The 27,451-nt window shown below is 32.0% G+C and overlaps 4 protein-coding genes across 4 annotated transcripts; 2 read left to right on the top strand and 2 right to left on the bottom strand.

Moving 5' to 3' along the window:
* Window positions 1-1,253: 1,253 nt before the first annotated feature.
* Window positions 1,254-12,566, bottom strand: LOC135845785 (dynein regulatory complex protein 1). The gene is made up of 13 exons (XM_065364611.1): window positions 12,429-12,566; window positions 12,023-12,342; window positions 11,752-11,945; window positions 11,476-11,685; window positions 11,263-11,402; window positions 10,973-11,189; window positions 10,755-10,890; window positions 10,446-10,636; window positions 10,158-10,371; window positions 9,932-10,067; window positions 8,652-8,818; window positions 8,457-8,554; window positions 1,254-3,058 (listed from the first exon to the last, which is right to left on the bottom strand). The coding sequence occupies exons 1-12, from the start codon at window positions 12,449-12,451 to the stop codon at window positions 8,460-8,462; spliced, it is 2,043 nt and encodes a 680-aa protein (XP_065220683.1). The 5' UTR covers window positions 12,452-12,566; the 3' UTR covers window positions 1,254-3,058; window positions 8,457-8,459.
* On the bottom strand, window positions 12,433-13,821 carry LOC135845788 (mediator of RNA polymerase II transcription subunit 6-like). Its single transcript, XM_065364614.1, has 5 exons — window positions 13,664-13,821; window positions 13,421-13,583; window positions 13,176-13,350; window positions 12,850-13,090; window positions 12,433-12,781 (listed from the first exon to the last, which is right to left on the bottom strand). The coding sequence occupies exons 1-5, from the start codon at window positions 13,692-13,694 to the stop codon at window positions 12,603-12,605; spliced, it is 789 nt and encodes a 262-aa protein (XP_065220686.1). The 5' UTR covers window positions 13,695-13,821; the 3' UTR covers window positions 12,433-12,602.
* A 245-nt stretch (window positions 13,822-14,066) lies between these two features.
* On the top strand, window positions 14,067-23,244 carry LOC135845787 (LETM1 domain-containing protein 1-like). The gene is made up of 8 exons (XM_065364613.1): window positions 14,067-14,207; window positions 14,281-14,390; window positions 21,411-21,564; window positions 21,660-21,850; window positions 22,021-22,134; window positions 22,228-22,405; window positions 22,522-22,668; window positions 23,038-23,244. The coding sequence occupies exons 2-8, from the start codon at window positions 14,320-14,322 to the stop codon at window positions 23,212-23,214; spliced, it is 1,032 nt and encodes a 343-aa protein (XP_065220685.1). The 5' UTR covers window positions 14,067-14,207; window positions 14,281-14,319; the 3' UTR covers window positions 23,215-23,244.
* Window positions 14,397-17,102, top strand: LOC135845786 (nicastrin-like). The gene has a single exon (XM_065364612.1). The coding sequence runs from the start codon at window positions 14,441-14,443 to the stop codon at window positions 16,439-16,441; it is 2,001 nt and encodes a 666-aa protein (XP_065220684.1). The 5' UTR covers window positions 14,397-14,440; the 3' UTR covers window positions 16,442-17,102.
* Window positions 23,245-27,451: the final 4,207 nt, after the last annotated feature.

Below are 27,451 nucleotides of genomic sequence, written 5' to 3' on the forward strand. Positions count from 1 at the left end.
CCTAACTCGCGAGTAATTTTGAGGTCCAGACTGAAATTTTGTATTAAAATTGAAAAAAAAACAAAGATGAATTTTTGAATGAGATCAAAATTGAAGCGTGCCATCCACGCCCCCCTGTCGCGTTAGCACGCCGAACTCTAACTTTTGAAGTCCGGTGAGGTCCCAGCCCCCACGACGAGGACGTGCGACTAGGAGTTGGAGCAGGGAACGGATCCTGCTCCCATTTAGGGGCCACTTAAACCTACAATTTTCAACTAAACATCACACTAAAATAAATTCAGGCCCAAAACATAAATTGCATTTCCACACAATTTCCAACTCATTTTCAATTTATAATTTTCAATTACTAGACTTGCACTAAAAAAAATTCATGCCAAAAAACAAAAAAAAAAATCAAATCACAACTCAATATCTTTATTTTCAATTTAATTTTAATTATTTTTAAAATTTTCAATTTCAATTTGGACATCTTCATGTCGCAAACGCAAGCAATCCCCCCTGCCAGAAATAAGCTAAATTCAAAGTCACACCATGCAGCAAAGTAAATTATGAAAGCATGCAACCATATAAATAAAGTTTAAAATACACTCACCAAAATCATTCTTCATCTTTTCTTCATCCACAGGAAACACCAAAACAATTCGTAAATCGTAGAAATTGCGATCACAATAATGAACTAAATCACAGTTTGGTTTTAAAATTCCAATTAAAAAACACGCGAAAATCACTACACGAAATGTACCATTGTGCCAGTCATAAAAATTCACAATTCACTAATCCACATGTTTCCATTTATGGATCAACTTGTGCCTGCCCAAACATCCCCACTTCATCACAGTCAAAACCCAACTGACTTCTGTGAACTCACCGAGAAATTAGAAGTTTCTCCCACCACATTTACATACCCGAGGTGGGAGAAAAGTCAAACACCCACCCTAACAACTGTTTTATTCTATTATATTTTTGAAAATTTCAATATTAAACACAGAAAACCCATGTCACACCATAAAAATTGGAAACATCAACTCCGTGAACATACCACAAAAATTTGAAAGGAGATGTGAAATGAGTTGCCTATTCGGTTTGCTGTAAATATGAATTGAGATTCACCCTGCGCTGCTTCCTCCCATTTCCCTGCTCTTATTGATTTTTTTTCAACAAATCCATCAGTCTTTTTTTTTTACAGTGCATAAGCAAATAATGGCCTATGCTTATTTTGAAAAATAGTTGAACATGTTGAAAATAATGTAAAATTCGAGTCATTATTTGTATTTATTTATTTCGTCGTAAATACGCGTAATTCTTCTTATTATCACGATACAATGTATGTGTAAAGTCAACAAACATCAATCGTGACTTTTTAGATTTTTCTATTCGAATGTCCGCGTTTCTATTCGAGTATTATTACCGTTTTGCGTTTTTTGATCGTATTATGGCGATTTTATTTTGTTCGAATAAATGTATATATTTTCTATATTATGTATTCGTGTAAATACATCTTTTATTTCGAATGTGCGCATCATATTTCATTAGAACATGTCCAAATGTTCTAGAGATGGGAAAACTGTTATGAAGTGAAAAAAACTTAACAAAAACTGAGAAAACTTGACTAAAATTGGGACAAAACTTGAATAAAAAGAAATCAAATTTTTAAAATATCTTACAAAGCTGACAACACCATACTCAAATGTCAAGAGTTGGAAAAACAAATAGATAATTCTTTTATGAAATGATCGAAAATTTAAAAAATCTCAATGTCAATACAGATGATTATAAAGTCAAGACAGAAACAACTAGGTGATGCACAGTAAGGTGAAAAACAGTTGAAAGAAACTCAAGTGTGCTAACTGCAAAGCATTGAAAAAATACTTGCAAATGAACAACAAAACATCAAGAATATGGCCAAATGGAAAAAAGAAGAAAAAAACTTCAGGAAAACCAGGAATAAACATAAAAAAAGATCAAAAAACTGAACTAGTATAAAATTAATGAAAATTAAGAAATAAAAAACTGCAATAAATTAAATAAAAATGATTAAAAATTGAAATTGTCAAAAATGGGGGAAAAACGTACACAAAAACTGATAAAAAAACATATGAAAAAATATTAAAAATGGCAGAAAGTAATTAAAACAAAGATTTTTAAAGGAAAAAGCATCAACAATTGCAAATAGCAATAAAACATAATTTCACCAACAAACATCACAAAACAATAACATTTAAAAACCCGCAAAAATGAAAAAACTGCAAATTCAGAAAAAGAAATCAAAAAATTAAAAAGAATATGTATTAAGTGCATTGCGCATTATATTATATCAAACACTTACAGTATATGTCAAAGTGGGCAAAACAAATTATAAACAGAACATGTGAAGAATGATTTTTAAAAATTTTGAATTTTTTTTGGTCAACTGAAAATGTCACAGAGAATAATAGATTCAAGGACATGGTGTATGAAAGAAACAAAAAAGTTGATGCTATTCAATGTACATGAATATAGAATTGTGAAAAAACCAAAGAATTTATAGCAAAGAACTAATGAAAGTACTCTTCAATAGTGGTCTGCACAGGCCAGATTGAAATCCCATAAGGAGCCCACACATAACACTACACTGCGAGTGACTAGTGGGATCACTACATTCATGTTGGGCGCCAAATAAACCTAGCCTGAACTGACACAAATGTATAGTAATCACACAAGTCACTCGACCCAGTATAGCATTGTGTACAGACTTGTTTCCAGATTTTGAGCCAGCCCATGCATTTGACTATCCTTTAATTAAAAACCTTTGAAAATAGAACATCTAATGAAATATCCAAAAACCAAAAAAGAGACATGTTTAAAACAATGTAAAAAATGGTATAAATACCTTGGAAATGAAAAATCTTTCCTTCAAAAAACACTATGAACTACAGAAAGTCCGTTTTATCATGAGTACTCAACTTGATTAATATAGCATAATTGAATTAATAAAAGATACAAACACTTACCAAAAATACTCCATCAATACAGCATCAAACACTGATCTGTGAACACTTGTGCACAAAGAGACAATTCACTGCAAAATGAAACACACAGTCCAAGATAAGTACATTACATCTCACAAAAATTTAAAAACAAAAACAGGTGAAAAATGAGATGTTTACTCCTCAAACACCAAACACTAACTGAGCTCCTTAAGGCAAGCACACTGCTCACATCACTTTTGGTTACTGCCATGTCACCTCTGAAGAATTTATAAATAGATTCTGGTAATTTAAGATATGTTCACTCCCAGAGTGCAAAACACAAACTGAGATATGAGAAGCAAGTATACAACACAAATCACTTTGGGTTACTACTGTGTTACCTCTAAAAGAAAGTACATAAAAACAATGAGGTAAGTAAAGGGATATTCACTCCAAGAGTGCAAAACACAAACTGAACTATGAGAAGCGAACACACAACACACATCACTTTAGGAAAGATGTTAATTTCTCAAGAGCAAAATGCTAACTGAGCTCCATTAGACAAATGCTTAATTGAAATCACTGCAAGTACCTAACAGTGAGTGTGAGTTTACCCCACCACAGATCATGTTGAATGTAATTGGCCCATTCCATTTATGGATACAGGCATCGCAATTGAATTTTGAAAAAAAATAATGACTTTAATGACCTTTTTTCACCAAAAAAATGACTAAAAAATGACCTTAATATTTTCGATTTCTAGATGTTTAGACCCTATATCAACCAATACAATTCATTTTATTGGCTATGAACTGATAACATTTCAAGCTAAAAATGTACGCGGCAAAAAAGCTTTGAAATTACAGTATAAGCTCGTTATAACGCTCTTCAATTGATCAAAAAAAAAGAGCGTTATAAGCCAAAATGCGTTATAAGCAAAAGTCTCGTTTTAACGCTGATGAGTGTAATACCGCGAATTCTCGTTTCAAAGCAAAAAGAGCGTAATAAAAGAAGTGAAAACGTGAACTTCATTTTGAATTTGAACAACTGTTCCAATTGAAAATGAAAAAAATCTGAAATTTTACTTTGATTTTGAGGTCTGCTATAAATAATAAATGAATAGTAATGTCAGTTTTACAAAATTGTTTTCTGTGGTCAAAATTTTCAGAAAGCCTTGCATTCTTGTTCAAAATTTTCCAAAAAACTAAAAAGTAATCAATATAGCTTACCAAAGTTTTGAAAAATTTCACTTTTCAGTTTTTTTCTCAAGATTATGACAAAAAATTTAGAACTCTACTCTTTTGTAAAAATTCTAGATAGGTACTTAACTGCCTTTTTTGTAAGAATTGTAATCAAGCTTCTATTAAAGTTTGATAAGGTTATTATTGAAAAATCTTACTTTCTCTGGCCAAAATCGAAAGTAATTTTACTTGTTTATATAACTGCAACTGTTGCAAAATTTTGCCATATAAGTTTTTTTTACTGTTTCTAAAATCAAAACTGTAAAAATTGCACAAAAAAACTGTTCTTGCGGCCGAAATTTTCAGAAAGTGAGAATTTTTTACATGAAAGTAAGCTTTTTTGTCACAAAAAATTGGTTTTATGTTGTCAAAATCATTTTAAAAATGTGATTTTTCTTAAATTTTAGAGCGTTAAAACGTGATTTATAATCGCTCATGAGCATTATATCGCAAATAATTTTACATTGGTTTAAATGGGGTTGTCTAGGGACCAGAGAAAATCAGCGTTATAACCGAAAGCGTTATAACGAGCTTTTACTGTATTTTTATTTGGAATATTTTCGTGAAACTAACAACTAATAGTAACATCAATTTCCATTAAAGTATAAAAATAGAAAAAAATGATGAAATATTTGGAATAACTGTATACATTTTTCTTTTTTTTGTGTAAAATTAAAAAAAAATTTAAAGACGAGGGAAAACCATGAAAATAAGGACCTAAAAATGACTTTCTCGAAAAAAATGACTTTTAATGACCAAGATTGAAAAAAATGACCAAGTCATTATTAAAATGACCACTTGCGATGCCTGTGGATACATCCTTTCACCAAATTCTCCATCAAAACGGTCAAAAACTGACACAATTCACAATTCACAATTCACAAAAAACAAAAAAAATTGAAAAAATGACAAAATTATTGAAATTGAGAAAAAATGACCAAAACAGGATCAGGAAGCAGAGCAAAGATCAAGATCTGAATCAAAATCATAAGTTCCTAAGAAAAAAAATCAGGTGAAATTCAAAATGAACCAAAAAACAAAGAGTTTTGTCAAAATTTGTGAAGTTGAAAAAAAAACCACGAGGATTCCAGAATAAAAATTTGATTAGAAGTAGAAAAACTCCACCAAAAAAATTAAGGAAAAAGCACTGAAATTTACATGGACATTTAGGTTAACCTAGACCGCTACTCATATGCAAAATAACTCCACTGGTTTTCTCACCAACTCTGAGTAATAAACAAACGCAACAACAGCGCATGCGTCAACAACTGATGATGTAAGTGTGTGTGTGTACAATGTGTATATTGCTGATAGTAGTTGAGTTATGCATGTGCTGTTGTGTTTGTTTATTACTCAGAGTTGGCGACAAAACCAGTGGAGTTATTTTACATATGAGTAGCGGTCTAGATTAAACTAAAATGTTGATGAAAATTTAAGAAATAATATGGCAAGAATTGAAAAAAAATTTCACAAAATTTAAGGATAAAATTGCGAAAACTTCACAGAAATTTAGACACAAAAGAAAACACAAAAATTCAAGAAAAATCGTCAAAAAATTGGAAAATGAAATCTATGAGAATTCAAAAGAATAAAACTTGAAAAAATTATAAATAAAATCACTAAGTCTCAAAGTTCAAAAAAACTTTCAAAAACTTGAAAAAATCTGCAGTAAACAGGGCAATTCCACAAAAATTTAAGAGGAAAAAATTACTAAAATTTGGAACTAAGTTAGGAGAAAATTTTATTAAAAATCTCGAAAATTCAAGAATAAAGGGTTCGCTGAAATTAAGAACAAAAATTTAGGTAGAAAAACAAATCAATAAAATTCAAAACAAAATTATGGAAATTATGAAAATGGAAAATTCTCGAAAATTCAGTTCAGCAAAAATCATTGGGAATTCAGAACAGAAAACTCACAAAAATTAAAATTAAGTACCTAGATCTAATTTCAGAAATGAATCAAAAAAAAGTTGAAAATTTTTTTAAGCGAAACTGAAGTAAAGTAATTCGAACTTGAAAAAAAGATTGTTCGAAGAGAAAGGAAATCCGGAGGACCTTCCCTCATTACTGGAAGGGAAGAGGAAAAGAGAGAGAGGAATCAACGAATGAAAGATATCAAGATGCAGAAAATCCACCACTTAAAAAAACAGTCATCAATTAATCTTGAAGAAGCTTCCCTTCCTTCTCGAAAAAAAATCACAATCCCACATAAATGAGAGCAAAAAAATCACTTGTTTTTTTAAAGCATGAAACTCAAAAAAAAACTGTTAAAATGAAAAAATGCAGTCAAAATTTAGGCAAAAAAATGATCACAATTTAGAACAAAATTATAGAATCGTGAAAAACTGGAGAAACGTCGCCAAAATTTGAAAAGAGAAAAAAAATGGAAATCCCAGTAAAATCATCGAAAAGTTGAAAAAAGAGAACTCGCGAAAATTCGAAAAAATCGTACACGACAGAATAAGGAAAAATCTACAAAAATTCAAAACAGAACTCACCAGATCGGCAAAGAAAAAAATCCACAAAATTCAAAAAAAAAAAAAAACAGTGAACCAAAATAAGGAGAAATCCCAACTATTTGAGCAATAAAATCACACAAGCTCGAGGGAAAATTTTTATGAAAAAATCACGAGAATTCAAGGTGATAAAATTCGACAAAATTCAGGCGAAAAAAAATCATCGAAATTCAGAGCAAAATCATGGAAAAATTATGTTGGAAAAAAACCACCTCCGAAATTCAAGACGTAAAAATCAATCAAAATAGGAGAAAATCTGTTAAAAACCATCGAGAAATTCAAAAATAATATCTGTCGAAATCAGAAAATCCCTAAGTACATTTAAAAAGAAAAATCATCAAAACTGAAAAAGTGACTTGGTTACTTAAAAAGTAACCGATGTTTGAACTAAACAAAACTCAAATTTTTCAAAAATAATACAAAATAAAACGGAAATTATAGAAAAAAAGATGTGACATCGCGAAATTCAGTTCAAAGAAAGCTAAAATAGGAAAAAAAATGTTAAGAACGAAAAAAAAATTGAAAAAAAAAACAAATTAAAATTCAAGAATTTTCAAACAACTGATTAAAATTTAGCAAAACTTGCCAAAAGCTGAATGAATTATTATTGAAACTTGTAAAAATGACATCAAATAAGTATCAGAGAAAAATTTTGCAAAAGAAACCAGATAAGTAACCAAAAACGTGAGCAAAACATCACAATTCGAAATGTTTTCAAAAATGAACTATTTTAAAACTTTTTGATGAAAAAACAACATTTTTTTTTTACAATTTTTAAAAACAAAGTTAGAATTTTTACAATTTATCGCAAAAAAAAACAATTTTTGCCAAAATAGAGTGAGATTTTGACAATTTTGATAAAAAGACGAGCTGTTTGGAAATTTTTTTTACAAAAAGCGAGATTTGGAGTTTGGACAATTTTTGAAAACAGTGGACTTGAAATTCTTTGCAAAAAACAAGATAATTTTCAGCAATTTTGTTGAAAAACGAAAATTTTCAAAATAATTTTTGGGTTGAAAAAAGCGAGTCTTTTCAATGGCAAAAAAACTAGAATTCTGAGGCAAAAAACCAAAATTTTGGACAAACTTTGGTATTTGTACGGAATCGGGATGAGAATTTTTGACACTTTTTAGCAAAAAGCAGAACTTCTTGGCAATTATTTGGCAAAAAAATGATACTTTGGCGCAATTTTTATAAAAAATGGGAGACTTTTTCAATTTTTCGATTGAAAAGCGGGCCTTTTTTTCATTTCTGGGCAAAAAAGCGAGACTTTTGAGTAATTTTTTTTACAAGAAATAGGATTTTTTGCAAGAAAGCAACAATTTTTAGGAAGAACGGGACTTGGCAATTTTAAAAATGAACAACTCAGGTAATACGAGTATCACGAAATTTGAGCGAAATCGCTAACAAAATAATTCGTAATGACAAGAAAATATTGAAAACAACGAAAAATTGATAAAAGATTATCGAAATGAAATACTCGAGGTACCACTAAAAAAAGAGAAATCAGCTCAGAAATTGATACAGAACAATCGAAGATGACCAAAAGCTGATAAAATTCACGGAATTCCAGCAACCAGCAAAAAAAGTCCTCAACAGTAATATAATTTTCTCCAATTGGCTTACACAGTTTTCAAAATTAGCCCCAATTAAACCTCTCAATTAACAAAACAACTCCACAAAGATTCAACATGCAGACATAATTTTTAAAAAAATACATCTAATATCAAATAAAATTATGCACCACTCACCGACTATTTCTTCTTGGTATGAAAATCGCTCAATAATTGTTTCAATTCTCCATTCTGCTGTTCCAAACCTTGAACTTCTTTACTCAAGGAACTATGAACTAAAAACAACGACGAATAACGAATTAAAAATCACAAACGTTCAATCAGAAACACAAAAATGAATTTAATAAAATTACAAATTTTCAAGTTACTCACCTCTAACGAGATCCAAATACTCTTGCATGCATTTCTGCGTAACACCCCACGTGAATTCTTTCTCTTTGAAGATACTGCTGTTGAACTTTTCCCAATAAAGCTGCATATCGGCTTCGGTTAGAATACGAGATACTTGAAGTTTATCCAGACTAGTGCATTTCTTTTCCCTGTAATAATATTTTCACAAATAAAATATGTACTCTGTTCTTACAAGGGAACCTCTTGAGGTGTCATACTCCGATTTGAACGGTACTGCGATTTTTGGAGAGAGCATAGTCTAAAACCCCCAAAACCAAATTTTCAGCTTCCCAAGTTCAATTTTCGATATTTTGACGAATTTTTGAAAATTCAAAATTGGCTTTTTTTTGGCGATTTATGCTTTTTTTTAAAAAGTACGTACTTGATCAATAAAAATGGTCAAAATAAGTCCCAAAACTAATATTAATTACCCAAATCCAAATTTCACAATTTCCAGCAATTCTAGAGCCTCTAGCGCGATTTTTCAATTTCTCCTGAATTTTGAATTTGCTGCAGAAGGCGTGAATATGCAGTTGGGCAGCTAAAAATCGGGTTGTGTATTATACTCGACCTGTTTAACGAGTTTATCCACATTTGAGCCGATTTTGAGAGTGACGCCTCAAGAGTGGTTTTTTGAGGTGTCACTCTCGCTCCAAAACGACTGGAAATGGTAGAATTTGCACTCCGGAGGTTGGTTTTGGACAAAATACAGCGATTCGCATGAATTTCAAAATTTTCCACACAAACGGGGAACTTTTGATTTTTTGGATTTTTTAATTTTGAAAAAAGCTGGTCAAAAATCCACTTTTGAGATGTCACTCTCAAAATTGGCTCAAATTTGGATAAACTCGTTAAACAGGTCGAGTGTAATATACAACTCGATTTTTAGCTGCCCAATTGCATATTCACGCCTTCTGGAGCAAATTCAAAATTCTGGAGAAATTGAAAAATCGCGCTGGAGGCTCCAGAATGGCTGGAAATGGTGAAATTTGGATTTGGGCAATTAATATTAGTTTTGGGACTTGTTTTGACCATTTATACTGATCAAGTACGTACTTTTTTTTAAAAAAGCATAAATCGTCAAAAACAGTCAATTTTGAATTTTCAAAAATTCGCCAAAAATCGAAAAATGAACTTGGGCAGCTGAAAATTTGGTTTTGGGGGATTTAGACTATGCTCTTTTTAAAAATCACGGTTCCGTTCAAATCGGAGTGTGACACAGTAAAAAATAAAAATAAAAATCATCGAAAAATAAAACTCACTCTTTATCTTGCTTTTGAACTTCGACCACAAAATCCGAAATGGCGTTTATTAAAGATAATTGATCAATGCGTCTGATGTGATCAGGATTTCTGCACACGATTTTATGCAAATGATTGTCGAATAATTTGGTAACACCTGCAAATCGATAAAAAAAATAAGAAACATCATTTAAAACTGTTCGAAGAATCATTCGTGAGATGATTTTTAAATCAAAATTCAACTTACTCGAAGACAGAGGAGCCGATGAAGGTCTTCGCGAAGTACATTTCTGCCTAGTCTTATGCCCTGAACCGGTTCTTCCTTGTTTGAGTAATGTTTCTTGATATTTAACCGATATACTTTTATCTTTTTGAGCTTTTTTGCACGTTAAACATTCCATTAATGGGATCAGACGTTTTTTCAGTAACTCCATTCGAGCTTGATCGTGGATTTTCAAAGCCTGAAAAATACCAAACACAATTAAAATCCTATATCAAGCAATATTTCAATTATATTATTACCAGATTTACGTACTTTTAAAACGTAATCGTAGTTTACGATACTTTGCTGACTTTGAGGTAAGTTTTCGGTAAGTTCGTTGACTTGACAGTTCAAGAATTCCACATTTTTAACGATCTCTTGCAAGATGAATTTGGTTAATTGAGCATCCGCCGATGGAATTTCAGGTAAGATTAACTTATCCGAAGATTGCTTCGATTCGGTATCTGTGAAATAAGATCCAAAATTTAAATAATTAATTAAAAAAACTCGTTAAATCAATCGTGTGGATGATTTTGACCACCTCTAAACGTAAATAACTCAATTATTTTAAATATATCTCACGTGGATCTGATTCTTTGGAGTTTTGTAAAGCTAACTGAATCGATGGAAGATCGTTCAAGTGCATTAATTTAAATTCCGGCGCTTTCCATTCAATCTGCAGAACTTCTTCGTGTATTTTTCTATCAATTTGAACTATCTGAAAGATAATTTCACACATTTAAATTCAAAATTCTTCGAATTCAATATCAAATGATGTATAAATATAATATAATAAATACCTTTTTAACAAGTGTCATCGCTCTCTTGACATTCAGCTGCCAAATTTTTTTAAACGTGTGCTCGTTTACATCACCGAGACGCCTCATCTTGTCCGAATTTCGTTCAAAATCTGCTTCCAGTTCAGTTATTTCTTTGGTCAGCTTTTTCGATTGTATTTCGTGATTTTTCTCACATTCTTCAATTTTAGCACGAAGTTTCATTTCTTTATCACGTAATCTGAATAAAAAATTATACATGATTTTAATACAACAGCACGATATAAAATTACCCAGCTGTAAACTTTACTAACCTGTTGATTTTCTGTTTTTGATCGGATTTTATCTGCACCAATTCCTTTTGTCTTTTGGTTAATACGAGGTAATTATATTCCAGTTTTTTCTCATCCAGGGCACAAGATGCTTTCACTTCTTCCACATTTATTTGCAAATCCTGCGAAAAATTATCATAAATTAAAACAAAATAAAAACCCATCATCTGCCTTCATTATTGATCATGAACATACTTGTAATTCCTTTTCGAGATTTTCTTTGGTTTCAGAGTATTTCTCAAAATGCTCCGAGTACATGAGATCCATTTGTTTCTCGTATTCTTCCACCATTTTATTTCGGTCTTCGATATCTTGTATTTCTTCTTGTTCGTATTTTTTATTCAATACGTCCCATTTGGCTTGACATTCGTCAATCAGTCTTGTTTGTTCTGCGACTACAAAGTTCTACGAAACATAAAAAAATTAGAAAAAATTCCATTCGAGATAGCAATCGAAGGATTAAAAAATTACTTCGATCAGTTGCAGATGTTTTCTGTACGCGTCTCGAAGAATTTCTATTTGTTTATCGATCCTGTACGATAAAACGTTGATATCGTTTCTTTGAGTGGTTTGATCATTGGAGAATTTTTCATCAGCTTTGGTTAAATCATTCTTCAATTTCTCGATAACGTTATTCTTGCACTTTAACAATTCTTCGCATTTTTCTGCAATCAAATATCAGACACAATTAATACCAATTTTTCGAAGTTGAATCGAGATCTCAATCACTAAATAATCTTACCTCTTTGAGTTTCACAAGCATTGTAAATATCGATAGAATCGTTGTATTTCGAAATAGGATCCCATTTTGAATTAATTTCATCGAATTGTTGATGAGCTTTGAGAGATTCTTCTTCTAAAAACGATGTTCTAGCTCGTTCCAACGATTCCTCTTCTTTTCTTCGGTTTATTTCTCGCAGATCGTTGGCTAATCTGATATTTGTAACCATTTCATTGCACTCGTCGATCAATTCAGATATAGAATTATGACTGGTTTCGATTTGCTGCATAGTAGCAGCATATTCGGGATCTTTGATACGGTTCAAAATATCATCTTCCATTCTGAAATGTGAAAATTATTGTTATTAATTTGTCAAGAAATTGAGATCAACATTTAGATAGTGAATCAATAGAACTAGAATACTTACTCGGTAACTCTAGCGATATCCATAACGCCGGCAACGAGTTTTAGAACTATCAGAATTAATTAATTTACAAAATTTTTACAAAAATTAAAAAAAAAAAAAAACTTAAAACTAAAACACAAATTGATTAAATAAACACGTTGCCAAGGTAACGTTTTCTAAGTTTAGGGTATTCGATCACGTAAGTCTAGGTTTCTTTTCCGGAGGAGGTTTCATCGAAGGAGATGTAACAGGTTGTTCCGGTCTAGGTTCATCCCTCGATTCTTGCTTAATTTCAGTCCTACCACTCTGACTTGTACTAGCTGGCTCTTGTTTCGGTACTGGCGGATTTTCCACCACCACATTGTTTTCAGCAACTGTAAAAATTACACAATCAACACCACCATATCATAAAATTACAAAACTTAACATCACAAGTACTCACTTTCCATAGCAGGAGGTCTTACGACAGGAGGAGGAAACCGACGAGTCAATTCCATCAATAGCATATCTACTCTTTGGCGTTGGAAATTAGAGCTAGGTTCTTCTTTGATATCTTTTTTAACGACGGTACCTTGAGCATTGGGTGGAGTCTTTACATCCCACGAGTACCCTTTCGATGGCTGGTATTTAGTAATACCGAACAAATCGTCGAACGCCGATTGTAAGTGGGATACAGTTGTGAGCTATCCACAGAATGATTTTCCAACATGAGATTTTAGACGAAAAGTAACGTAATAATACAAACAAGTACATATAATGATCGTTTACCAATCTAGAGTTCACAACGGATATAAGATCAGGAGCTTGATATACGGTTCCGGCGATAATATAGTAATCTGCTACAGGCACACTTTGAGTAGGAGATGTTCGATGTTGTTTACGAATTACGTATAATATCGGCTCCTGGACGTGCAACAGAGTATACTCTAATCCGGTCATATTCCTAATTATAGTAACACAATAATATGTAATAAAATTCAAATATTTTCTATTAGATATAACAAGTTACTTACACCAGCTGATCTGGACTCAACCGTTGCATTTTCAGCGTTTCGTTATTACACGTCCGATCGTAGAATGGATTGCTTCTTTCGCTAAAGTAATCCAGAACGTTGGAAGAATTCACCATCGGCACCCAAGCGCTGTCGTGCCATGATATACTCAAAGGATTTTCAGCTGAAACCGAATGAAAATATTACTCCAAACTCGAATACGTTGATCTGGAAATCTATCAGTTTACATAGACTAGTACTTACTCGGTACACAGGGAACTCTTCCTGGCATCATACTACGCCACCATTAACAGTTTTTAATATTAATTTAACTATTTTAATTAATTAAATTATTTAAAATCGTTAGAAAACGTCAGTTTTCGGCAGAAAACTTCGACAAGAAATGAAAAAATTTCAAAACTGGAAAAATAAAATTATACTTTTTGGCTTTTTACAGATAAATTTTCATGCAGCGTCAGGAGAAAAATGCCTCAACTTGGCAGGAAAAAAAATACCCAAACTGATTTTTGGTTGATTGTCGCTGATTTCTTATTTCCGATTTTACTTTTTTTTCCAGTATTTTGATCACTGAAAATTATTTATTAATATTAATAATAATTAAATAACAATTTTATCACATTAATTAATGTTAATTCATGTTTCCAATCTAAAACTCACAAAAAAATCCGAACAAAAAGTTGTTCACAAAATTCGAACTCCTCAGTTTCCTTATCAGCGACTTCCTCACCTCACCCTTTCCAAAAATTAATAATCATCGATTTTATCAACAAAGCTTTCGAAATTTTCGGTAAAAATTACATTATAAAGTAAATTAATTCGAAAATTCTTCGCCAAATAATCCTCTTCGTTCATTGTACCAGATCCAGACGAATGCTGTACTAATATCGATCTCGCCGAACATGCTCGTACGAAGCCTCCTGCAACAGAACACAACGAAGATTTGCTGTAACACATTGTATCCTCAAATACGGTATAATACAATATTCTCGTAATTAGTATCATTATATATCGCTCATTATTATGTACACTTTAATCATGTACGCTCTAATCTTAATCTCTGTATTGGCGAGCCACTGCACCGCGTTCCAATTCCAAAGCAAAATGTACATCACGTTAGACCAAACATCACCCTGCGTCTTACGTATGAACAGTACCCACACCTTCGGCTGTACTTCGCCTCGTCAAGGTAATACCGGCGTCCTCCACGTAGTTAACAACCCTACCGATTTACAATGGGTCCTGAACTCTTCTCCAATGGATTCGTACATCGTCGTCATCAATATCGACATGTTCACTCGCGAATATCTCCAGAAAATGAACTCTACTTCCAAAGTAACCGGTATCTTACTAGCTCAAAATCAGCCACGACCCGAAATCAAACCCACATCGCCCGAAGATACTTGCCCTAATCGATATTCAGCCCTAGCTCGACGTGAAACCACATGCGAAAAGCCCTGGAATCCTATCGGTACCGGTATACTTCAAGAAAGATGGAATATACCGATATTTTTCACCAAAGATAACGATACCATAACCCAATTACACGATTGTTTCCATCGTAACGCTCCGTACGACGAATCGCAAACATCCAGATCGTTGTGTGCTTTGCAACTATCTTCCCATATGTACGGTGCAGTCGATTCTAGAACATGTTTACGTCGTAACGCTGGCACTTTTAATATAAATCCGATTAAGTACTGCGATGAAATGGGTAGCGAAAACATCTACTTACCCATCATACCTTTGGCTAAATTCAAACCTGCTCGTAAATCGTACGTAGTCGTCGCTGCTCGATTAGACGCCGCTTCCTTCTTCTACCAGAACAATCCAGCTTCGTTATCAGTAGCCACATCGTTGACGACACTCGTACTCACAGCTAAACTACTCTACGATATGACCAAAGGTGAAGATTTCAGTAAATACGATCAAAACGTCGTATTCATATTGTTCAACGGTGAAGCTTACGACTACATAGGATCCAGTAGAGTCGTCTACGATCTACAAAAGAAACTGTATCCGAACTCGGAGCATCCCATTTCGATGGATGAAATCGATCTCTACATCGAACTATCCCAATTATACAACACCTCCACGTTATATAACCATAATCGAGCTAATGCTAATGTTTCCTCTTTCATCTCCAAGTTCCAACAAAGACTGATAAATGCCACTTTGACCCCAAGCACGAGATCAACTCTACCACCATCTTCCATGCAGAACTTCCTGCTAGCCAAGAGCGACTTCCCCGGTGTAATATTGAGCTCTTACGACGATCACTTCTCCAATAATTACTATCACGGTTTATTCGACGACGATTACAATATCAACTACAAATACGCTGGCAAAAACGAGACTGCTCCTGAAGACAGTATCCAATCATTCGTAGCCAACTTCGCTACCTCGTTAGCTGCCACCTTATACGAACAGATCTCTAAATCTACTCCAAACGCTTCAGCCACCGTAACCAATCAAGAAGCCGATGAATTACTTCACTGCTACGTCGATACACTCTCCTGCGACCTGGTAAAAGAAACGGGCATAAACAGCTTCCTCCCCGAAGACGTAATTTCAACCAAAGCCAAAGGAATCGACTACTACGTCGGTGTGATCACCGGTCAAACTCAATGGATCGTCTTAACAACCAAACTATTCCTTATATATTTCTCCGGCTACAAAACCAACTCGACTAACTTCGAAGAGTGCGCTAATCAGAACACCTTTTGGATACCGAGCAAGAACATATGCTTGAAATCCGAGCTCAACATAACCGATGCGATCAGTCCAGCTTTCGTGATCAAAGATTACAACATGACTTCGGGAGAATACGCCACATGGACCGAATCAATTTGGACTGTGGTCAAAGTACGAATGTTCATGCAACCTTCTCGAGGCTACGAGTGGTTGGTTTTTGTCGCAGGTGTGCTGATATTTTGTGGCTCGTTCGCCTTCACGTATTCGGTCAAAAAGAACGCCAAAGAGTTATTCGATTATCCTAACTTGATCACTGCTTCGAACATATAGGGACAAAGGGCCGCAAATCGAATATCCGAAGTGATTCACCATCCGGCCGAAGTATTGCCTCTTTTAACCATCGAAGAAGAAGATTGAAATTTGCTAATTCCAGAGCGATCTTTTTCTTCTCTCAGAGCATTGATTATTTTTTTCGTTTCCATTTCACTTCTCGTCGACTTAGGAATCTGTGAAGTGTAATGTGATGATTGATGAATCAACAGGGGCTCATTTTTGCTCAATAATTTACCTACTAAACTTTTGCTAACATTCGTTTCTATTTTACAAAGATGGTAATTTTTTTTTCACATCGCCACGTAGTGTACTAGGTAATTGATTAATCACTCTCACTCGTTAATATTTGGTTTGCGACCATTTTGAATTTTTTTTCAAACGTCTCTCTTTTTTCTTACTTTCTTGTAATTTTTTAAAATAATTATTGAAACTAAACGCGTTGTAAACTGTGATGTTATATTATGAGTATATGTATTTTATGTAATCAACAACTTTCGTTAGCCCCTCTCTTCTCCCTTCCCCTTCGCGTTCGTATGTATTTAACAATTTGTGTAGATTTTTAAACGATTTTTTTTATAGTTGTATTTTATTACTGTTTGAAAACGCAGATATTTACTAAATGCGGGGATTAATCGTATCGTTTTGTGTTTATTAATATGTTTTTTTTCCACAAAGAATTTACTGTAATTATCGTGGAATTTTTAGATTTTACAAGTATTTTAGATGAATTGTTTCAACGGATCGAAATTGTCGAATGAAGTCGATAAGTTTCAAATAACATCTTTTTTTTTTACCTGTATACTAGTTATCTAACAAATATTCGTAATAATTGGTAATATTTTTTTTACCCTTTTTTTATTTTAAATTACCTCACAAGACGGTAAATATGCTTAAATTACCAGTAATTACCGAATTTTATTCGTTATTACGGTAATAATGGTATTTACCTGGAATGCTGGCATGAATAGCGAAATTTTCATGTGTTTTTTATCCCCCATTATTCCCCGTAGGCGGCAATTCGTCGTTTTTAGAACATTCCTTACTTGTAATCCAAGTGTAATTTTATTATTTCCTGCCAACAAAGTACAAACAATGTAATTTATGATCGATTTTTGGTAAAATATGGTAATTACGAGTACCTTAAAGTTGTGAACTATCCTTATTTTTTTTTATTTTTTAATTTTTTTTTTAATACCTACACTTTAAAATTACAAATATTGTAATATTTCACTATTTTACCTATAATATTGGTAATTATTGGCTAAAAATTCAAAAAATGACGCAGTTTTAAAAATAATTACCGTCATACAGTAATTTTGAAGTAATTACTGTCATTCTGTAACAGAATTTACAGTAATACAATAACTAAGTAATATTTTTTCAAATTGATTGAAACTAAACTCATTTTTTTTCTTGGCAATCTCCCAAAAAAATTCCCTAAATAATCATAGAATATGGTAAAATTATAAAGAATCATTATGTAGCCCATAAGTACGGTCAGAAAATCTCGTTTCTTGCTAAAATTCAAAAGTATTGCTTATTTTGACGAAAATTGCCAAAAAGTATCATTTTTTGCCAATGTACAAAAATTTTGCCAAAAAGTACTCAGTTTTGTTAAAATTGTCGAAGTCTTGCCTTTTTCAAATCAATTGGCAAAAATTGACTAAAAATCTCATCTTCTAGTGAAATTGCTGAGAAAAAAATTTCTTTTTTTCCTAAAAACTCCAAAATTCTATTTTTTTTTTTTTTTTTTTTTTTTTTTTTGTAAAAAATTCTCCAAAATTTTTGTTTTTTTAAAAATTACAAAAATTTTTGTTGTTTAGCAAAATGTGTAAAAAGCGTCGTTTTTTGCATAAAATTCCCAAAAAAGTCTCACATTTTTCCAAAAATTCTTCAAAAGTATCATTTTTTTGCCACGAATTGCTTTCCCAAGAGGTCCTGCCTTTTTCTAAAATCTTCAAAGTGTTGCTTTCTATTCTACCAAAAATTGTTAAAAATTTTCCATTTTCCAAAGTTGACAAAAGTGTTTGCTTTTCAGTAAAATGGCTAAAAATTTTCGTTTTCAAAAATCTCACTTTTGTCTAAAAATTGCTCAAAAATCTCGTTTTTTTTCCATAATAAATTCAAATTGCCAAAAACCCCTTCTTTTTGATGAAATTATCAAAGTCTCACCTTTTTATCAAAAACTGTTTTTTTTTTTGACCAGAAATTTCAAAAATTCTCAAATTGCTGCCATAATTATTTACTTTTTGGATTTTTTTTTTTGCAAAAAATTGTCCATAATTTTTGTTTTTTAAAAATGACAAAAATTTTCGTTGTTTAGCAAAACGTCTAGAAAAGCGTAGTTTTTTTCCATAGAATCCCAAAAAAGTTCCACAATTTTCCAAAAAATCACTTTTTTTTACCAGGAATTGCTTTCAAAAGGTCATTGCCTTTTTCTAAAATCTTCAAAGTGTTGCTTTCTATTCTGTCAAAAATTATTAAAAATTTCCCATTCTCCAAACTTGACAAAAGTGTTTGCTTTTCAGTAAAATTGCTAAAAATTTTCGTTTTCAAAAATCTCACTTTTGTCAAAAAATTGCTCAAAAATCTCGTTTTTTTGCCATAAATTCAAATTACCAACACCCCTTTTTTTTGATAAAATTATCAAAGTCTCACCTTTTTATCAAAAACTGCATTTTTTTTTGACAGAAATTACGAAAAATTCTCACATTTTTGCCAAAGTTAAGTAATTACTTTTTGGTTAATTTTTCTTTCTTTTTTTTGGGGGGGGGGGTGGGGTGGGAATTGTCCAAAATTCTCGTTTTTTTAAAAATGACAAAAATTGTTGATGTTTAGCAAAATGTGTAAAAAGCGTCGCTTAAAATTCCCAAAAAAGTCTCACATTTTTCCAAACATTTTTCAAAAGTATCATTTTTTTGCCACGAATAGCTTTCCAAGAGATCCTGCCTTTTTCTAAAATCTTCAAAGTGTTGCTTTCTATTTTATCAAAAATTTGATGAAAATTTCCCATTCTCCAAAGTTGACAAAAATGTTTAAAAATTTTCGTTTTCAAAAATCTCATTTTTGTCTAAGAATTGCCCAAAAATCTCGCTTTTCTGCCAAAAAGCCTTTCTTTTTGATAAAATTATCAAAGTCTCACTTTTTATCAAAAACTGACCTTTTTTTGGCCAGAAATTGCAAAAATTCTCACATTGCTGCCAAAATTACTTACTTTTTGGTTATATTTTTTTTTCAACCTCTTTTAATTAACAAAAATTACTTTTTTTTGGAAAAAATTGAGTACGAGTTTTTAAGTATTTTTTTCCTCCAATAATTCCCAAAAAGTCATTTTTTCGCTAAAATTATCAAAGTCTCGCGTATTTTGCCATAGATTTTAAAAAATCTACGTTTTAAAAAAAATGCTAAAAATCAACTTTTTTTACAGAAAATTCCAATAAGCTTCACTTTTTAAAAAAAAAATGTTCAAATGTCAATTTTCTGCGGGTTTTGCTTGATTTTGTTAAAAATTAACTTTCAAAAATAGCCAAAAAGTCTCGCTTTTTTATCAAACAGTCTCAAAACAATTCAACTTTATACCTACAATTTTTAAAAAAAAAGTTTCAATTTGTAATGTTCTGTTTTTAAAAAAAAAATGTTTTGCTCGCGTTTTTTCTATTTTTAGTTTTTTTTCAATCTTTTTTTATTTTTTGGAAAAAATTGAGTACGAGTTTTTAAGTATCTTTTTTTCTCCAATAATTCCCAAAAAGTCATTTTTTTGCTAAAATTATCCAAGTCTAGCGTATTTTGCAATAGATTTTAAAAAAACCTACGTTTTTTAAAAAAATAGCTAAAAATTAACTTTTTTTCACAAAAAATTCCAAAAAGGTTTACTTTTTTTAAAAAATTGTCCAAATGTTGATTTTCTGCGAATTTCGCTTGATTTTGTCAAAAATTAACTTTCAAAAAATAGCCAAAAAAAATTATTTTTTTATCAAATACTTAGTTTTAAAACAATTCAACTTTTTTAAAATTAAAAAAATTTCAATTTGTAATATTTTGTATTATTTTTTTTCAATGTTTTGCATGCGTTATTTTTGTTTTTAGTTTTTTTTTTAACCTTTTTTAATCATTCAAGTTTTTTTTTTTTTTTTTTTGAGAAAAAAAATTGAGTACGAATCCAAAAACTAACAGCATTATTTTTTTTGATTATCTTTTCATTATGAATCCTCCCCAATTACCTCAAAATACGATTGAATTACAGGCAAGAAATTTTACTGTAATTTTGTAAAACCAATACGGTAATTTACCAGTAAATTTGGTAATTATTTGCAAAATGATGAAATTTTGCAATTTATGATCTATCAGTATGATTAATTTACCATCAGTAAGATGATTTATTACAAATAATGTCCTTTGGCAACATTTTAATCCGTACAATGTTTTTCTTCAATTTTTTAATTTTTTTTAGCCTTACCTATTTTATTATTATTATTATTATTTTTTTTTTTTTGAGAATATTGATACTGCTGACAATTGATATATAGTCTAGTCGTGAATAGTGCGCTCGCCTGCATTAGAATACAATATTACAACGTTCGTAATTATTTTAATTGTACAAAAACATGCGTACCTAATTTACATTTTTCCTTTTTCCTTTTTTTTTTTACGTATTTGATATTATGATATTATTTTTTTATTTTATTTTTTTCTGTACTATTCCTCTTATATAACAAATTTAATTTCATTGTAATATCTATTTACTACCTATTCGATTGTAATTTGATTTTGAAAATTGAATAAAAATTTTTTTACGTTGAATTCAAATTTTTTTCTTTATTTTTTCTTCGGCTCGAACCAAAAAAGATGACAATGAAATTAAATTTGTTGAAAGAGGTATAAATAATATATCCTATATTACTTTCAAGCTGGTATCAACGACTTGGTCGCCTAATGGGTTATTTTTTTACTTTGAATTTTGTCACAGATATGGCAGCAATTATTCGAAAAAAGCCTCCACCGAAGTGGTGAAAAAAGCCTCCACTGAAGTGGTGAAAATATACGACACTGCACTTGAAAAAATACGTGAAAGGTTTCCACGAATTAGTGCAGTGTACAGTTTGGTTTACGGAGGACTGCGGGTAAAATGACCATGTTGCAATTTTTCCAACACTTGGCAATTTTTTGAGGGAATTTGCGAACTTTATTTTCATTTTTTATTTTTATTTTTTGATAGGGAATTATGAACGATGTAAAAGAGTCTTTCAGAATCGTAGGTAAAGCTTCCGCAAACAACGGCAGTGCCCAATGTTTGAGCTTAGAAGAGTTGGAATTTTTCCATAATTTCAAGCTGAGCAGCAGGAAATTGTTCCCGATCGGGGCTTTGGCAGTGTTACCATTTGGAAATGGGTTAATTATACCGCTCGTGTAAGATTTTGAAATTATTTTATTATTTTAGCTCGATGATTGAGGGCTGACAGTTGATATGGAGAGTTGAAGGGGCATGCATTTGAAAATAGACGACGATCGCTCCTCTTACCCCTCGTAATACAATTCTATAGTCATCATTTGTGTTTGTTTTTTCCTCCCCAATGCAGATACTTTTTACCTCGTAAAACAGTCACTCACCATTTCTGGACCGAACATCAAAGAGCAACGTTCCCTTTCGAAGATCACAAAGATAGACTCAAACATCGTACACTAGTCTTAAAGTAAGTTATTTACCTGGTCGACTCTCGAATCTTACAATTCACCAGCTTCGTATACGAAGAGGCCACACTGATGCAATTTTTTTCATTTCGCAGTTATTTGAAGGAATGTTCTAGTGGTCGAATCGCCGACGACGTCTTGAAAGACTGGCGTAAGCTGACGGCGATGCTGGATCAGGGTGCTCGTCCCGAAGTATCAGATGTAGCGAAAGTTTCCTCGTTGTTTGCTCGAAGTGGGCCTTTTTATCTGCAAACATTACCAAAGTTGCATTTGGTGAGTACGTGAATATGAATCGAAGCAAAATTGCTGATTTTAAGAGTCATTATTCATTAAAGTGTACATTAAAATATGACTACCTATAACTTGTTTGATTTTGTATCTGGTTTCAGATGCATTTAGGTTCTACGTATGGTATAACTGCGATATTGTCCCCAACTCGGAAAATAATCCGGTTTGCTCAGTTGGGTGTGCTTATGGATAGGAAAATAGTTGAAAGAGGTGGTCCGAAAGCGCTTCCCGCCGAATTGAGATCTAAAGTATGTTTTTTAGGACGTTTCAATTTTTTTTTTATTATTTTGCTCTCGAAAAAAAGTCAATTTTTAAGAAATCAAAAGTAAAAAATTCATGTAGAATTGTTTTGAAAATTTGGGAGACCTTGTGGATTATTTTAAAATTGAATAGATACTCAAAAATGGTAAAAGACGAATTCCCTGAAAGATTCAATTTTCCATGGGGCACCGATTTCGAAAATTGCAAGCAGACACATATAAAAAAAAATTCAACTTGAAACTTGCAAGAATCCTTGAGATATTTGTTATTTTTTTATTTTATTTATTTATTTTTTGAAATATTTATTACATTTTCACGTTGTAAAATTGATATTTTAAATTTTGTTTCCGTTTCAGATATGTTACATGAGAGGCGTAGATTCGATGAATATGAGTCAAGAAGAGCAGATTGCGTTTTTACAGAAATGGATCCAGCTCAATGCCAAGATAGATATATCTAATTATTCGTTATTATTGCATACGCCCATTTTATTGGGTTATAACACCGCTCACAATGTATTGAAAAAGAGATGATCGTTAAATAAATTATTTTTCCAGTTTTCATTTTGGGCTCGATTCATCTCAACATCTCAACCGAATTATCGATTTTGAAATTTCGCTTTTCTGCACTCCAATGTCCTAAAAAATTGTTGAATTTTATAACAATAAAAAAATCCTTATTTTTTGATTTTTCTTCAAGTTTAAAGTGAACTTTTGCCCCCACCAGTGAGAAAAAAATCGAAAAAATCTATTCGTATAAAAAACTTCACATTTTTGAGCTGGAATTGTTTTAAATAGGTAATTCTATTTTTAGAAAAACCTCACGTTGGTCTCCTTATTTATGGAGACGTTGAGAAAATTGAGACAAAAAATTTAAGTTTTGGGAGGGGAGGGGAGCCCGCATAAGGATCTATTGCACCCCCCTGTCGATCCTCTGGTACACCTTTTTTCTTAAAGAGGTAGTCCTAAGGAACATTTCTAGCCCTTGGATTTTTCGTTACAACATGAGACTAGCACGAAATTTTTCAAACCGTACAGAGGTAGATCAAAAGATTAGGCAAAAATTTATCACTTGTCAAATTTTCAAGTGCTAGAGTGATTTTTTCGATTTTTGGTGAATTTTTGAAAATCAAATTCAGGCCAAAAATGAGGGAAAAAATAAAAATTTTACCAAATTGACCAAGAAAGCAGAAATTTGATATATCCCATTTTCGACATGTCAAATCGATTGGAAACTGTTTCAAATCGTTTTGAGCAGTTCCGGAGCCTCCAGCTGATTTTTGTAACTCGAAATGACCACAAAATTTTATCAAAATGGAGTTGGAAAGCCGAAATTCATTCTGCAAAACTAATTTCAATACGCTAAGAAGTCGACTGCAGGTGGATTTCAAGTGGGTTTACAGCCTTCAGCGACCTTTTGAAAATTACTGGAGCCTCCAGTAGATTTTTGAAACTTGAAATTTTCCAAAATTTCATCAAATGGAGATGGAAAGCCGAAATTCATTCTGCAAACTAATTTCAATTCGTTGCGAAGTCGACTGCAGGTGGATTTCAAGTCATTTTGGAGCCTCCAGCGACTTTTTGAAACGTTGTAGGGCGTTTATTTTCGGAAAATCGAAATTTCCAAAAAGTAGCTAGGAGCTTCAAAATCATTGAAACCATCAAGCATAACTCCATTTGATGAAATGTTGTGGGAATTTCAGGTTTCAAAAATCTGGTAAAGACTCCAGTAATTTTCAAAAAGTCGCTGGAGGCTCCAAAATGACTTTAACCCGCCTGAAGTCGTCTTCAGAGGGTGTTAAAATTGGAGTGCAGTGTAAATTTCGGCTTTCCATCTCCGTTTGATGAAATTTTAGGAAATTTCAAGTTTCAAAAATTTACTGAAGGCTTCAAGAATTTTCAAAAAATCGCTGAAGACTCCAAAATGAATTGAACCCACGGGCACGCAGTCGGTTTTTAAACTCAATTTGTTAAAGTTTTGTAGAAATTTCAATTTTCAAAAATCTACTGGAGGCTCCAGTAATTTCCAAAAATTCCCTGGAGGCTCCGAAATAACTTGAAATCTACCTGCAGTTGACTTCATAGCGTATTGAAGTTGGTTTACAGAATGAATTTCGGCTTTCCAACAATATTTGATGAAATTTTGTAAAAATTCACAGTTTTAAAAATTTACTGGAGGCTCCAGAATGACTTGAAATCCACCAGCAGTCGACTTCATAATTTATTAAAATAAGTTCACAAAATGAATTTTGGCTTTCCAAATGCTTATTAATGAAATTTTGTGGAAATATCAAGTTTCAAAAATCTACTGGAGGCTCCAGTAATTTTCAAAAAGTTGCTGGAGGCTCCGAAATGACTTGAAATCTACCTGCAGTAAATTTCATAACTTTTTTTGATGAAATTTTGTGGAAATTCAAATTTTAAAAACCTGCTGGAGTTTCCAAGAATTTTCAAAAAGTTGCTGGAGGCTCCAAAATGACTTGAACATACCTACAGCCGACTTGATAGCGTGTTGAAATTGAAGTGCGCAGCAAATTTTGGATTTCCAACTCAGTTTGGTAAAATTTTATTGAAATTTCGAGCATTGGAAAACTTGCTGGAGGCTCCAGTAATTTTCAAAAAGTTGCTGGAGGCTCCAAAAGACATTAGTTGTAGAGTAAATTTCGGCTTTCCAACTCAATTTGATGAAATTTTTTGGGAATTTCGAGTTTCAAAAATCTGCTGGAGGCTCCAGAACTGCTCAAAACGGTTTGAAATAGTTTTCAATCGATTTGGCATGTCGAAAATAGGGTATATCCTAAATTTCAGCTTTCTTGGTCAATTTGGTAAAATTTTGATTTTTCCCTCATTTTTGGCCTAGGATTTTCTCAAGGTGAGGGGGGGGGGACAAAACCTTATTATCAGGCATACAAAATCGAAGTTCGAGGTAATTTTCTGAACCCCTTTCATGATGTGTGATGATTTTACGAGAAAGCGAAAATTATTCGAAAAAATCGGTCCAAAAAACGAAAAAACATCCATTTTTGCTCGCAACGAAAGCAATGGCCCTCTTCGACCTCCCCTTAGCTACGCCATGGGTCTCCCTCGCTTCCAGATCACTTTACTCATCACGATCTGCATCACTCGCTGAAATCCCGATAACCTAATTTTCAGTTATCGTATTCCATAAAACGGATACAAAAATGAGAGGCAGCTCGCGATTATACCTATCTAATCAGCAACCAAAAGCGTCCTGTTCCGGTTGTCAAATGATATTTTCTAAAAAAAAAAATCTGTAACATACGAGTGATTCGTGTGGTCCACTTAATCAGCGTCCTGTTCGAACAGTTTTTTTTTTTTTTTTTTTTTTTTTTTTTCGGTTTTACTTATCACGTACTTATGTACACGTAGGTACCTACATATAAGAGCTCCACCCATTATGAAGCAAAATGTGTAGAAGGAAGTGTTATTTCTCGTACTCGGTTTATAATTATCAATTTGTCGTTTATAAGTATTGGTACTGTTTGGCTGCTGTAAGTACTTCATCATTACTCCTATTTTTCTTTAAGTATCTCATGATTGTTTTATGTGTTAATAATTTTAACATGCATACAAAGTGCTTCCAATACCGCGGTTTGGACTATAGGTACGTACAACTCAGTTTATACCTACACTTGATCATTCGTTTATTGGATTGGTGAATGGTGATAATTCGTCAGTTAAATTATTGTTGAATAATGCGATAGGTAGTACGAGTAATTCCGTTGTTTTGTGGCTTTATTTAGGAAAAGTTGGCAGTTGGCACTAAAAATAGCTGACCAATGACATTTGTCAGCATAAATGTTATCGTTGGAGTATGTTTATAAGATCCATTTAGAATTGGTAAAACCACACAACATCCCCCATACGACCGCCAAAATTCTTGAAATATTATCAAAATAGAACAGAATTTGGCAAAAATTACACAAAACATCTTCAAAAATCACGTAATTCGCTTAAAATTTTGAAAAAAATTACCTACTGAAATGTAATGATATTCAATGAAATTTGGCTTTGGATTTATCATAATTGTTTGAGTGTCATAAAAATAGTTTTGAAAAAACAAATTCGCGATGAAATGTGTTCTTTGAACAAAACTTCGCAAAAAAATGTCCAAATAAAAATAACAAACAGATTGTAGAAAATTAAGAAAAAGATCAAATATAATCAAAACTGAATTAAATTTCTCAAAACTTAACAGTAGTACCTACCTGCATAAAAGCTGCTGAAAATTATCAAAAAATTGATGAAATTTTGACAAATTCAGTAAAAGTTGCATAAAATCAGAGTTTGGCAAATAAAAATATGATCTGATTCAGCATCACAAATCACTGCTCAGTGCTCAAAAAAAGTGATTCGAATGATTTTTGATCGATATAAGTAATAATGTGCCCATTTTATTAATTGAATGATATGCTATCAAATTGATTCTATCGTTTCGTCTTTGTCAATTTTAATCTTCAAGATATGCTCATTTCTACTTTCTTTTTCAACATTTTCGTCTAATTGCATAATCCGGATAAATTTGAAAATTTCAAAAAAAGAAAGTGATGAAATACTAATTAGATATCAATCAAATTGAACAAAATTTTACGAAAATTACATAAAATAACAACAATAAAAACAATTAGGTAAAAACGAGATTCACAATTGATGAAATATTTCTGAATTCGAGAGAAATTTCGTGAAAATGGCGTATATCTTTGAAAATTGTTCAAGTATGAAATATTATCACTCACAGTAAGGAATGAAA

This window comes from Planococcus citri, chromosome 4, assembly GCF_950023065.1.
Source record: "Planococcus citri chromosome 4, ihPlaCitr1.1, whole genome shotgun sequence".
In the NCBI taxonomy this organism is placed as follows: domain Eukaryota; kingdom Metazoa; phylum Arthropoda; class Insecta; order Hemiptera; family Pseudococcidae; genus Planococcus; species Planococcus citri.

Bases quoted from the DNA above. Each gene is read 5' to 3' on its own strand.
- LOC135845785 (XM_065364611.1), bottom strand. From the start codon at position 12,451: ATGGATATCGCTAGAGTTACCGA. The intron at 12,343-12,428 runs GTAAGTATTCTA...TTCACATTTCAG, and splicing joins GATATCGCTAGAGTTACCGA to AATGGAAGATGATATTTTGA. The intron at 10,372-10,445 runs GTACGTAAATCT...GGTATTTTTCAG, and splicing joins ACTACGATTACGTTTTAAAA to GCTTTGAAAATCCACGATCA.
- LOC135845788 (XM_065364614.1), bottom strand. From the start codon at position 13,694: ATGATGCCAGGAAGAGTTCCCTGTGTACCGA. The intron at 13,584-13,663 runs GTAAGTACTAGT...ATTCGGTTTCAG, and splicing joins AAGAGTTCCCTGTGTACCGA to CTGAAAATCCTTTGAGTATA. The intron at 13,091-13,175 runs GTAAACGATCAT...TTCTGTGGATAG, and splicing joins CCGTTGTGAACTCTAGATTG to CTCACAACTGTATCCCACTT.
- LOC135845787 (XM_065364613.1), top strand. From the start codon at position 14,320: ATGCTCGTACGAAGCCTCCTGCAACAGAACACAACGAAGATTTGCTGT. The intron at 22,406-22,521 runs GTGAGTACGTGA...ATCTGGTTTCAG, and splicing joins CATTACCAAAGTTGCATTTG to ATGCATTTAGGTTCTACGTA. The intron at 22,669-23,037 runs GTATGTTTTTTA...TTTCCGTTTCAG, and splicing joins CCGCCGAATTGAGATCTAAA to ATATGTTACATGAGAGGCGT.
- LOC135845786 (XM_065364612.1), top strand. From the start codon at position 14,441: ATGTACACTTTAATCATGTACGCTCTAATCTTAATCTCTGTATTGGCG.